At 38.3% G+C, this 13343-nt stretch overlaps 1 protein-coding gene across 1 annotated transcript; it reads left to right on the forward strand.

Annotated features, from left to right (window-relative positions):
* The first annotated feature begins 2526 nt into the window (after positions 1-2526).
* Positions 2527-10173, forward strand: pcmtd2b (protein-L-isoaspartate (D-aspartate) O-methyltransferase domain containing 2b). The gene is made up of 6 exons (XM_081386467.1): positions 2527-2713; positions 4254-4612; positions 4849-4951; positions 5036-5207; positions 7616-7739; positions 8281-10173. The coding sequence occupies exons 2-6, from the start codon at positions 4306-4308 to the stop codon at positions 8766-8768; spliced, it is 1194 nt and encodes a 397-aa protein (XP_081242593.1). The 5' UTR covers positions 2527-2713; positions 4254-4305; the 3' UTR covers positions 8769-10173.
* Positions 10174-13343: the final 3170 nt, after the last annotated feature.

The following is a 13343-nucleotide window of genomic DNA, read 5'->3' on the forward strand; positions in this document are numbered from 1 at the left end:
TGAGTGTGTTGAATCTGCCTAATAATGTAGCATGTTCTCTGGAGCAGTGTAGCATCTGCAAATGCAAGTTAGCATATGTAATCCCTCCCCGTGGAACCAAATAAGGGTTTGTATTTGTAGGGTAACGGATTGATTTAGCACCTTGTACTTGAGAGTTCGACCTTTCTGAGACTTGTGCCAATCCTAGGTCAATTAAAAAGGGTTCCTATGTAATTTCATGAGAAACGATAACAGCTAAAAAGTCAGAAGGCTTAAAACGGCACTGTTTGTCCCATTAAGCTGATATAACCAAAACGGCCCTCATTCTGTAGGTACTGTAGCTTACAGCTCTGTGGTTTTCTCATGTGTGCCTTTTCTCGCTTCTGTTCGCTGCAGAAAAGGGTGTGTTTACATTTAAGGACTGGGTTCAAATCCCACTCAGGACGCCAACTTTTTCTCCTTGTTTTTTCTTTTTGTTTGGGTGGGGGGTGGTAATAGGAATTCAGCAAAGTTGTGAACACAAAAAACAGATCATATTGAAATTGATATTCAGCTTATTGTTCGACATGAAATAAATCACAATATGTACCACTATTCTTCCCAAAACTGTGATTCTGATTCAGGTATGAAACTGTGTGGTGGTTCATTTCATCGAGTCTGAAATAATCATGGGACGTATCACAGACGAAGCATTTATGCACGGGCATTATTCTGACAACAATGGGATTCTGTACATTTGTAATAAAGGACAGTGTTGTTGTATTAAAGAATATTTCCAAGTACACTACGAAAAAAAACAAAAAACATGTATTTTAACCCACGGCCAAGGCTTGTCCTCTTTCATTCTTTTTATAGAGATCAGCTATTTTTACTGGTGATTTTGTAGCCACAAAATGATTCTCCTTAAGAAAATGACAAAAAAAAAAATATGGTACTTCCAAAAATAGTAATAATAATAAGCACTTCCGCAGTGATAGACTACATGTTTTAGTCACATTTGTAGCAGTGGTAGTTTCCTTGCTGAGGTTTCATTTCAGTAGAGCAGGACAAGCTATGGCTGAGCGTGATTTGAGGTAACTTTGGAAATGAAGTGTGTAGTTGGTTTTGGATTGTGACCGTGTTTGTGTATCCTTGTATCTGTGCTCATTGATATCAGTGTTAAAAGAGAACAGTAATGTCTGTTTTGTGGAGGTATCGTTCATTTCAGTGTTATATATGGAAAACATAAATAAAGTGTCAATAATGTGATCTATCTGAGTATACACTTCCTACATGATGTGCTTGTTTTTTGCTTGTTAAAGACAAAAGTTTTGATACAAAGGTTTTACTTTAGTCACCGCATGATTGCATCTGTAAATTAATCGATTTTATGACTAAAATGTGCAACAAATAACAATTGTTTAAAAAAAGTGTAGGCTATGCAAACTTTTGACTTTCATATTTTATTTCTTCGTTAGCATCATGATAGTGCTACTGCTGTGATGAGAGATGTTTTACAGTCTAGGCTTATAAATAAGTATTTTTATAGACTTAAAGCCTTATGACTGACAACACAACAGACAGGCGGAAGTGTGCCACCATTTACAAATCTAAGCTTTCCACATTGTGACCTCTGCTGGAGACATAGAACACTACCACACTGAAACTACAATATCTTCTCAGCATTAAGCATAATGAGAAGTCGAAACCCTCCGTCGGTATCTACCGTAATACGACACTCGTTTTAGAAGTGGGATGAAATGATATTGATAATTATAGTCTCTGACAGATATATGAAGGAAAGTGCTTTTAGGTTAACATAATTTGCCACATCAGACGTGAATGAATCTACAGGTGCTTAGAAGCGCTTTATTTGCGCTAAAAATTAAAGAACCCCGTTTTTGTTCATATAAATGAGAAGGAAAAAATCGCGAGAATTGTGTTTTGAGTGCTACAATATTTTTTTCAAATGATGGAGGATTTTGAACGCACGTTCAACTGTTTGTTCGTGCACGATGCACTTTTTGGTGAATGAATCGTTCTCGTAGCATTCGTTTCTTTTACTATTGTGTCCTACCTTCAGTAGAATGTGAAGTAGCCTACTGTTAAGGAGCATTTCACTGGTGTTGTTTGCAGTCTGAACTCGGAGCGGAGAGCTGAGTCATGTGACGAAATGACCACATACACCAAACGACAATCGACAGGAAAACATAGAGACTCCATCATGGTGAAACCGTGAAACCTGCTTTTGATAGACTAACATTGTCAGTTATACCAGCTAACAATTTTTGGTTCCAGCACGTTCTGTTCTGGGAAGGTTCGTTTTTTATTTAAAAAAGGAATTATTGATCAAAACATTTCTAATGTTACGAAAGATTTCTATTTTAAATAAAATACTTTTTTTTACTGTATATTTTTCATCAAATAAACAAAGCTTTTGGTAAGCACAAGATATTTCTATCATACTAAAAAAAACACCACTCTTTTCTTAGTTCTTCTGTTTTTTACCAAGACAATATTTAATCTGAACGTTTTTGGTGAAAAGATTCGAGTCACTGAGATCTCCACGAATGCATGACGTCGTCGTGCGTGTGACGTCAGCGCGTCAGCTGGTTTCTGTTTACATCGCATCAATTTTTTCGCAGTCAAGTTAGGCGTTATTGTGGCCGTATCCAAATATATGACAAACGCGTTAATGTAATCGATGGACATTGTTGGTTTGTACGAGACAACCGCTGAGGTCCGTAATCACACGGTAAGATGTAGACGGCGCGTCGAGAATGACTGAGTGCCAGTTGTGGCCGCGGAGACTCTTTTGTTTATGTCGGTGTTTGTGCTTTTCGTGCACAGACAGACTGCAGTTAACTGATGTTAAAAAGCATAATACAGACGTGACCTACATATGACGGTTACTGAATTATAACAGTAGATTTTGCTCGAATCCGTGTACAAGTTTCTCGCTGCTTTGTGCTTTATAGATAGGTGTAGTTTCCAGCGTCGTGTAACAGCGCGATCTGTTTGTTACTGTTTTGCTTAATATGATGTTCGGTTCTGAGTGTCACATGGCTGTTAGTTATAAATAGTTGACGACTGCCATCACGACCTCAATAGTTCATCTGTTAAGATTAAATGGTGGACTTTGACATAATGTACATTTTATTGTGAGTTCTATTTCACAGCATCATTTAAATGTATTTGCCTAACGTTAATAGAAGTGACCAGCCCACCATTTTCACATTCCTGATATTTCAGTCTGCCGTGCTGTTGTTACCTAAGTTGACCTGTAATAAGTCTAGTAGTTGACATGTCCAACATAATCTTGTTGAAATCTACTATCTATATAAACAAAACGATGCTGATAATTGTATAATTATTACGCATGCATAACATTACCTTTTGAGCTCATATTTCACCAGCATATCTCCACTTTCATTTATACATTAGGACCTAAATCTCGATTTTAAATACATGTGATGTGTCAGCTACCCATGTGCTTTTTGTCTGCTTGCCAAAACGACAAACAAACAATACTCTGTGCTCTAAATGGAGCCGCTGCCAATTGTTCGAGTCGGGACACAACATTGTGCCACTTTTCACTTGGCATTGTCTGACCTCTAAAAATAGAGTGCAAGAGAAGTAGTTGAAGGCGAGTGCGAGTCTTATTGTCAAGTTTGTTGATATGTCAGCTTAGCTCAGAAATCTGACGTGCTGTGGCTCATTAAAGATTTAGCTGTCTTAATTATCATTCTTTGCTCTCTTCCAACCTGCTAGACAACAGTCTGTTGGAGATGTAATTTATGACTAAATAAATCATGCTCTTAAAACCGCTACAACAGTTTCATTATCATACATCATAATAAGTGTGTGTTGTTCGATAAGGAGTGCTTGATGTTCGTTATTTGATATACCAATCTATATCCGTTTGTTTATATATATTATAAAGCTCAATAAGAATGTTCTGCCATTTTAGTTCAACTTAAAGGGATATTTCACCAAAAAATGAAAATTGTTCCAAACCTGTATGAGTTTCTTTCTTCTGTTGGAACACAAAAGAAGATATGTTGAAGAATGTTGGTAACCAGAGAGTTGACGGCACCCACTGACCTCCATTGTTGGAAAAAATATACTATGAGAGTCAATGGGTGCCGTCAACTCTCTGGTTACCAACATTCTTCAACATATCAAATTCATACAGGTTTGGAACAACTAAACTATCGTTTAGATAATCCTTGATGTGAACGGGCCTTTATTCTAGTTTTAATCTCAAAGTTGAGCTGTTTTGCTTCTCTCTACAGACAGTGATAGGCACACCTCAGGACTGTGTTTAGAAGCTCTTCTGTTTTCATCATGGGTGGAGCTGTGAGTGCGGGTGAGGACAACGACGAGCTGATTGACAACCTTAAAGAGGCTCACTACATCCGCTCAGATCTGGTCGAGAAGGCCTTCAGAGCCATTGACAGAGCAGACTATTACCTGGAGGACTATCGTGACAGTGCTTATAAAGACCTGGCCTGGAGGCATGGGAACCTCCATCTGTCTGCTCCATGTATCTACTCGGAGGTGATGGAGGCCTTGGACCTGCTGCCTGGCCTGTCTTTTCTCAACCTGGGCAGTGGGACGGGTTATCTCAGCACAATGGTGGGCCTCATACTGGGTGAGTGATAAATAAATAAATAATGAATCGTTATTTTTGTCTTGTTTTTTGCCAGTCTCCTTTTGTCTTGTTTTTTTGTCTCCTCTTGTATGTCCTGCTGAATAAAAGTATTAATTTCTTGTTTTAAGCCTAAACCTGCATTAGACTTTGTTAGATTTACGTAAAAAGGAATAGTTCACCAAACATTTATATTTAATAAAATATAAAAAATATATACTTATCATTCTTGTCATCAGGTCCGTTCGGTGTGAATCACGGTGTGGAACTGCATGCGGATGTGGTTGAATATGCGTATCAGAAACTCGACTACTTTATCAAAACCAGCGACAGCTTTGACAAGTGAGTAATTTCCTGTGTAATAGCTTTGACTTGGTCTTTTAATTGTCAAATTGTCCATGAATTGGTTGTGTTCAATTACCGCAGGTTTGAGTTCTGTGAGCCGACCTATGTGGTGGGGAACTGTCTGGAGATCCCTCCGGAGAGTCGGCAGTATGACAGGGTGTACTGTGGTGCAGGAGTTCAGAAAGAGTACGAGAACTACATGAAGAACCTGCTAAAGGTTGGCGGGATCTTAGTGCTCCCCCTGGAGGAGAAGGTGAGTACATGTTTATTCATGCTGTTCTTGTTCCACAGCAGTTTTTAAAGGCCCTTTGAAACGTCTAGAAATGCTTTGAGTGTAGTTTTCTTTCTTCTGTTGACACACTTCCTGTTGCAATAGGAAGTAGGGGCAAGACATACAATGGCTTTAGTCCAACTCTATAGACCTTATTCAGAGCAGCGCCGTGACACAAGGCTGTGAGAGATAGACTCACCATGTTTTCAATGGCATCCACTTTAAAAAGCTCATAGATCACTTATAGTTTTTTGTCTACTGAAATTTCTTGGAAAGATATATTTGAGCAGAACAATCCAAAAACATTAAATAACAGTATAACCCACCAGGGTCATCACTAGGCCCTAAATTTTCACCCAAAAATGCTTCGGCTCCTCCCTGTATTTTAGCAGGTTATTTAGTGTCAAAAGAAGAGGACAACATGTGTGTGCATTCGTTGATAGATTGTTATGACATCTACATCTGATCTGTGTAGCTCTTTTTCATAAATGCAGTTTACATAATACGATGCAGGAGCAATAAACTACAAGATGGTTTCCAATCCACTGTAAAATCTGGGCTTATTTATTTATTTTAAATGTTCCTTTCTTTTCCTTTCTACTCTTGCTATACTTCATACTTCAAAATACAATAAAATTGCAAAAAATGTGTCAAATAGTTGTAATTACATGTCATTTTTCTGTTAAAACTGTTTTTGTTTTCCACCAGGTGACAGAAATCTTCCACTAACGCATTGCACATTTTCCATGTTATCTCCATGAAGGAAAAGATCGTTTGTCTATATTCTCAATGAATATTAGCTGGTTATTTAAACTGATTAGAAAATAGAAATTAAATCAATATTGGATTCACTTGACAGGTAGTGCAGAACCTACTGTATTGTTCATGCCTACCCTAGTATACAAACAATATATTAAATGATTTTTTTAATCATGAATGTTGAAATCCTAGAACCGCCCCTGAAGAGATGTTTGTCTTTCCCTCACAGCGTCGCTTTCATTCCCCTTAAAAATCTAATATATGGTGCTGCTGTCAATAAGGTCTATTGGGAAATATTAAGATAAAACCATGTGTGTAAGATGAGCGTTTAATATAAGGGGTGGAAGAAAACGAATGGATTATCGGATGCATCGCGATTCTTTCTTCAACGACTCTGGATCAGTTTTTGCGTGATGTTAGTGTGTGCTTTGCTCTCTAGATTCTAGGGAAAAAACCCGTATTCTGTTTGCTTCCACACGTAAAAAAAAAATACAAACACTCGACTCGAACCATCCATAAAGTTCGAAAAGGTTGAAGTAAATTTCCAGGGCAATCTCTGGCTTCATTGCACAGGATTTTAGACGTTGTGAGAAACGCGCGCTTTCTTTGCTTGAATTCGCGTACAACGTTCAGTCTCGCTCGCTGGCATTTCAATGTTGTACTTTCCAAATGCTCTACAAAGGCATCATTTATGCCGTTTGGAATGCAGTAAGTAGCCCTATATATTCAATACATGAAACACACTTACCGACACACGGTTTCTTTCACAAATGTTGTGTGAAGAGTGCTCGCGCATGCGGCTGTGTAAGCGGTTAAATCCACTTTAATCTCAAAATACTTTAATGATGATGCAAAATTAATGTAAACATAGTCAATTATGTCTTAAGGGATTAGACTGACTGGACAGGACATCTGATCTGATATGTCAAAATAATCTGTGTGAATAATTCGTGTGAATGCAGCCTATTAGATCTCCTGCTGTGTACGAAGAGAAAAATCACTCACGGATCTTGACTGGAAAATGTTCAGATACTATAAGCACTCTTTGTTTATTGCTTGTAATATGTTTCTTTGTTTCTCTTTATTTACTATTTGCTTGCATGTTTAGTTAGTTGAAAATTCTTAACATACAATTATTTAAATGCATTTGAATTATTTTAAAAAGTACTTTCAAATTGCATAAGTAATTAGATAAAGAATGTAAAAATAAATGTACGATTTTAAAGTCGGTAAACTAATTAATAAGAAAAAAATTTAGCTCAAGAATCGTTTTGGAATCGGATCATGACTCCCAGAATTGGAATCGGATCGTCCCATTTTCTTGTGAGTAAATTTTACGTGTATATATTTTATAAAAACTGGCATATACATGACTTCAATGCTAAAAGACTATTAAACTTTAATAAACTTTAAAAAGCCACAAAACGTATACTTTAATTTCATGGGGTCCTAAAGAGGGAGGGCAAAGCTAAATAAAATTGATAAAATGGCATTTTTTACGTAAATATATCTGCATTTTACTCACACAAAATCGATGTACACACACATGTAATTAGTATTCACATGGGATGGTGTAATTAGTGTAGTAATTACTGACTTGAGGGCTTATTATCTAAGAAACTCTTTTGCAGTTGACCAAGATCACTCGCACAGGTCAGAGCTCCTGGGAGACCAAGAAGATCATCGCTGTGACCTTTGCCCCGCTCGTCCAGCCCAAACAGAATGTCAATGGCAGACCTAAGAGTGTTCCTTTACGTGAGTACACTGAGGAATCAGTCCAATACAAATAAACAAGGACACTAATAACAAATGATTCCAATAAGTATGTTTATCGTTCACTGAAAGTATTTGTATACGGTATATATATATGTATATATATATATATATATATATATATATATAGTGTATTTGTATATATATATATATATACATATGCTATATATATAGTAACTCATCAAATTTATAATTAAGTAATCAATTACTAATAGATGAGACTGGATGCCTGTTCACATCAAGAATGTTTGGCAAAAAAAAAAAATTTCTTCTGATTTTATATCTATATATATATATATATATATATATATATATATATATATATATATATATATATATATATATATATATATATATATATATTAAATACACTGCAGTAGACTGATATAAAAGATAAATAAGAAAGTATATTAAACCAAATACACTGCAGTACACTGATATAAAAGATTAATAAGAAAGTATTATTTGATAGGGGGAAAAAAATAAAAATTTCTCTTCCTTCCAATGTTTTCCAAATTTCCAGCCATTTTTGAGGTGCGGACATTGCAGGACCTGTGCCGGATTGCTATCCGACACACTCTGCGGCAGCCCATAGCTATGGGTGAAGGACGCACAAAGAGACGGGTGTCTTTCCCAGGGGCCCGAGCCATGCACCGCTACGGGCCCCGCTTCGAGAGGCGCCGCTTCTGTCGTCGCTTCTACCGCCAGTGCGTCAACTCCATGGTTCTCCACGACTCCATGATTCCCACAGCCATGGACGACTGCAACTACCCCGGAGGAGTTGAAGAGGAAGAGGAGGAAGTGGAGGAGGAAGAGGAAAGGGCTTGCCGCCGAATGAGAGAAGACCTACCCGAGGAGGACGAGGAGGAATCCTCCGGCACAGAAGAGGAGAAAAACAAAGGCGGCTGTGCTCGTGTGGAGCCTCCCGTTAATATTCTGAGGGAGAAGATCCTAAGACTCCCGTTACCTGAACCCCTGAAGATGTATCTGCTGTATTACAGGGAGAAATGAGACGTGCGGTGTAGCGCTAAGACGATTAGACGTGAAGAAAAGCCTTTCTCTTCTTCCTCCTCCTCTCAAACTGGATTAGCATGACAATTAAGTCCTCAATTAATGACATCACAATATCCATATCCCTGTGTGAAAAAAAGCTCCTTTATTTGGGATGTACAGAGATGGAACCGAAGGACTGAGCTCATTTCCTGAATAATCAATGTCGCCTGAGCTCACGCAGCTCTTTTGTTAATTCAGTATTCCCCTCGGCTGAGATGATCGAACACGTACGTGACCTACAACACATTGTCCCTGTGGGAATTGCTTGTTGCTGTGCGCTCTTTTAGAGTAGCATCACTTTGGGATGTGGTGTAGTTTGATAAGGTGAATTGAATATTTTTCTATAGCTTTAAGGTGCGGTCACATTTACCGTTGCTTGGCCAAATCCAGTCATTTCGCTTGTTCAAGTCGGTCACGTGAATCTGCTGCGTTGACCAAAAGAAAGCTACTTGGTATAAAAGTGACTTCTGCTTCATATGATGAGGGAATTTCATGCAAGTATAAAAGAGTTCTTCACGCAGATTTCGCTCGTGTTCAAGGTGGTCACGTGGATGACTAACAGAAGGCCGCTTGGTTTGAAAGTGGCTTCTGTGTGAGCTGTGCTTTAGGCATCTCTACTCTATTGACATTGGACATTATTTGACAAGCGAAATTTCGTTAATGTGACCACACCTTTACACAAGTTGGCCCTCCACTGTTGAACTCTTTTCCTTGCCTTTACTGTGTTCTGCAAAATATTGAATAACGCCTGCATGTGTACTGCCGTAGTGCACCCACATTTTGTCAGTATTGGAGTTTGTGGTTATGTGCATTTGATTTCCATTGCTGGAAGCATTACATTTGACCTTGACCCTTGCGCGTAACAAATCGTTTCTGCACCCAGTTACCAAGGAATAATCATCCGTCAGAATGATACACACAGTGATTTACGTTTTCATTGGGTCATACCGCAAGCTTTACCATTATATTGTAAAGATCGTGTGAAAATGAAGAGAATTTTTTTAGTGAAATTCTATTTATTGGTAATTACCAAATTTAGTTTTCATCAGGTAAATAAAGCATTTGGATATTTTTCAGTGCTCAGAATCTTTGGCCCTACTCAGGAATACTTTAGAAAAACGTTTTATTTGATATATTTTTTAACAAAAAGACCAAAATGTTAGGACCTTTATATTTTTTGACCAAAATGATCTTTGCTTTTTGTATATCACAGTGGTGGTAAAACCATGGTTGGATCTGGCGATTTTATGGTCCCAGTTCTGATTTCTACACAATTCATCAGCGCAGGAGCTTTTCTCTTTAGTTCTCATTGATGATTGTGTGCTTGTAGGAAACAGAAACTTCAATAAAGTTTGAGTTTGCACACTGGAATGACACATTTCTTTTCATTTTATTGGTGTATTGTACTTGCAATATGTAATTGAAATTCCCAAACTTTTAAGTGTAAATATAACATCATTTTGAACTCGCGTTTATTGTAGATGTTGTTGATTTTGAAGATTGAGAATCCAGATTTTGGACGTTTAGCTAAAAAGCTAATCACAAACCCTTTCACCTTCAGTGATCCTTATTCTTCAGCTCTAATAATACATGAAAGATGTAACATGCCACATTACTTGTATGCGCATATTAAACAATAAAAAAAATCAAGACTTGTTTTTGAATTTTCTCTCAAGGTTCATGTTTATTTGGGCAAGGGTAAAAATGATATTAAAAGAAAAAAAAAATAAGTCTCTTATTATGCTCTCTTACAAAGTCTTGATTTTGTTTTTGGAGTCTATTAGAACACGTTTTCATGCTTTAATGTTCAAAAAAACATTATTTTTCGCATATTTCATTGTTGCAGCACCTCTCTACCCAGTCTGTCAGTAACGCTCCAGGGTGCGTTTCCCGAAAGCATGGTTAGCCAACTATGGTCGCAAGTTCCGTCGTTATCAGCATAGTTCAACGAGTCAGTGTTTCCCAAAATGATCATTCTAACGAACATTCGCAAACAAGTGGTTGGAACGACAGCTTTCGACCTGTGGTTAGAGGCATAGTTTCTATTTTGCATGACATGTGGACTCAATAAATCATTATCTTGAGCAAAATAAGCAAGCTGACATTCATTACAATCGGTGTCTTTTATGTAGAATACATACAAATGTAATTTACGTCATTTAGTTTGTCAAGAGATTTAAAGGACCGTTTTTGAAGAGAGCGGATGTGCGAACGTGCTCTAGTATGTAAGAACAAGCCTATGATTGAATCTGGAAATAAAGCATAATAACTGAAAAAAATAGTCCTTAGATGCCATGTCCGTAATTTATAGCAAAGCATCTAGCATTATTCCGATCTCTAACAGATTCATTGAAAGTAGCATTACTCCACCACATGCGTGACATTATTAATCAACGTGGTTGAACTACCAATTTGCGACAGTATGGTTTCGGCAAACAGTAGTGACTAGCTAGTTGATTTCTTCAAAAATGTATCGAACTATGGTAGTTAAGCAGTTACGTCGTTGTACTGGAAACGCATCCCAGTTTAGTTCTGGTCTCTATGAAGCCCCTCCTCCCAGAAAGTGCAATGTGCTCTCTGATTGGTCGGCTGGACCAGTGTGTTGTAATTGGTCAACCACTTTGAGAGTGTTTGGGAAATGTCACGCCCCTTTCCATAAACAAGCGTTTCAACAAACTACCGATGTGTTCCAATTCAGAGGCTGCATCCTTCGAAGGCCGATTGCATCACCACGCCGCAACAAAGGCTGTCCAAATTTAAAGGCTCCTTCAAATGCGGCCCTAAAAATGCGTCCTTCGTTTTCTGAGCAATGAAGGATACAACAGATGGATCCTTCGCGGCCTTGCGTACCCCAGAATTTATTGCAGGCTAATGACGACAAGATTTTTTTTGAGAGAAATTGCCGGATTACAATATAAATGCAAGTATTGGCCTTCAACTTACTCGAATATATAATAATACAAAGTAAAAAAATAAAGTGGTTCAAATGTTGACATCTTAACAATAAGATGCAATTTTATATAAATGGACCAAGGTGAACGTATTTAGACTATGAACCCTGTTTTGTTTTTAGCCAGTTGAATGTTTGTACTGGACTTTTTCAAAAGTTGTACTGTCACAATCAATGGCAGCCGTTACAGCCTCAACAAGAACAGTCCTCCGTAGGCTATGCCATCCCATTTGACAACGCTCTGTTCAACTTCGTGGCCTTTGAAGTTCGAGTCCTTCGAAGGATGTAGCCTTTGAGTTGGGAAAGCCTATTAATACAGCTCAACCAGGCCTCTCCCCTTTATTTTGCGTTTAAATTATTTAAATGAGGAATATTGTGATGTGTTTGTTCCTTGAAGAAAACTTGTGTTTTAGGGAATTCAGAAATAATGCTTACTGATATAGAGAATAACTCTCTTTTGAGTGACACTGTGCTTGGTAACTTTGCAGACCTTTTTCATGCTCAAACAGCAACATTTCACACTAAAGATAATTGAAAAAAATTGAAGGAAAAGGCAGCACAGCAGGTCCCATTTAAATATTTCAGGAGTTCTACTAAGGAAACATTCTCCATCTTTTTAAACAAAAATTATATTTTCAACTTAAAGGTGCTGTATGTAACTTTTTTTATAAAATGAATCCTTTTTTTATTGCCCGTCTGTGAAGGGGTTGTAATCACACATTACATTGATCCACTTTTCGTGTTTTGCTATTACCTCTGAAGGCCAGTATTCCTATTTTTATGTGAAGTCTCCGGGTCGGATTTTCTGCGAAATCCACCGGATGTGACGTGCATGCGCGCTCCCGAGCAGGCCCGTCGCGACAAGACAGGCAAACCAAGCAATTGCTTGGGGCCCCGAGCTGGCCTGGGGCCCCAAGACAACGACTGGTTAAGAATAAAATGCAACGACAAACTGTGTGAGCGCCCCTTTGATAGTCAATGCAGTAAAGTGCAATGACACTGTTATCGGGATCCCCCTCAAGGGGGCCCCCCTCAGTAGTCGCTGACAGCAGCCAGCCAATCACGCGATCTCTGCTGCCGGCAAAATACAAAAACTCCTCGGCAGTCATCATGTAGCGGAATTATGCTTCAGGAAGCCAGAAAATAATGAAGATAAAGGAATAAGAGGATAAGAAAAAAACAAGATAGTGGTAAGTAGGGGTGTAACGATACACGTATTCGTATTGAACCGTTCGGTACGAGGCTTTCGGTTCGGTGTTCGGTACGCGTTTTCAAACCGAACGGTTCGTTGGACTTGGATAATTTTTCCTGCCGACCAAAATTTCGTTATTTCAAATGTAGGCGCGTGGCAAGCGCGCTCATAATGTAGAGACGCCGGCGCGACCACAACATTGCCCAACATCAAATGGCAAACGTAATGTAAGCGGAACGAAACTGCTCGTTATTGTGTGGTTGAAGGACCGTTGTTTATCAGTTTGGACCAGTGCAGCGCGAGCCAATCATGATCATGCGACACTGTTACTATGTTACTACACAGCGCTAATAAGAGATCCAGTAAAGAAAGCATTTGAATTCGCCACAGA

Source organism: Scardinius erythrophthalmus, assembly GCF_964197995.2.
Source record: "Scardinius erythrophthalmus genome assembly, chromosome: 15".
Classification (NCBI taxonomy): Eukaryota; Metazoa; Chordata; class Actinopteri; order Cypriniformes; family Leuciscidae; genus Scardinius; species Scardinius erythrophthalmus.

Excerpts from the sequence above, each read along its gene's own strand:
- pcmtd2b (XM_081386467.1), top strand. The coding sequence starts at position 4,306 with ATGGGTGGAGCTGTGAGTGCGGGTGAGGACAACGACGAGCTGATTGAC. Across the intron at positions 4,952-5,035 it reads ACCAGCGACAGCTTTGACAA|GTTTGAGTTCTGTGAGCCGA; the intron begins GTGAGTAATTTC and ends CAATTACCGCAG. Across the intron at positions 7,740-8,280 it reads ACCTAAGAGTGTTCCTTTAC|CCATTTTTGAGGTGCGGACA; the intron begins GTGAGTACACTG and ends CCAAATTTCCAG.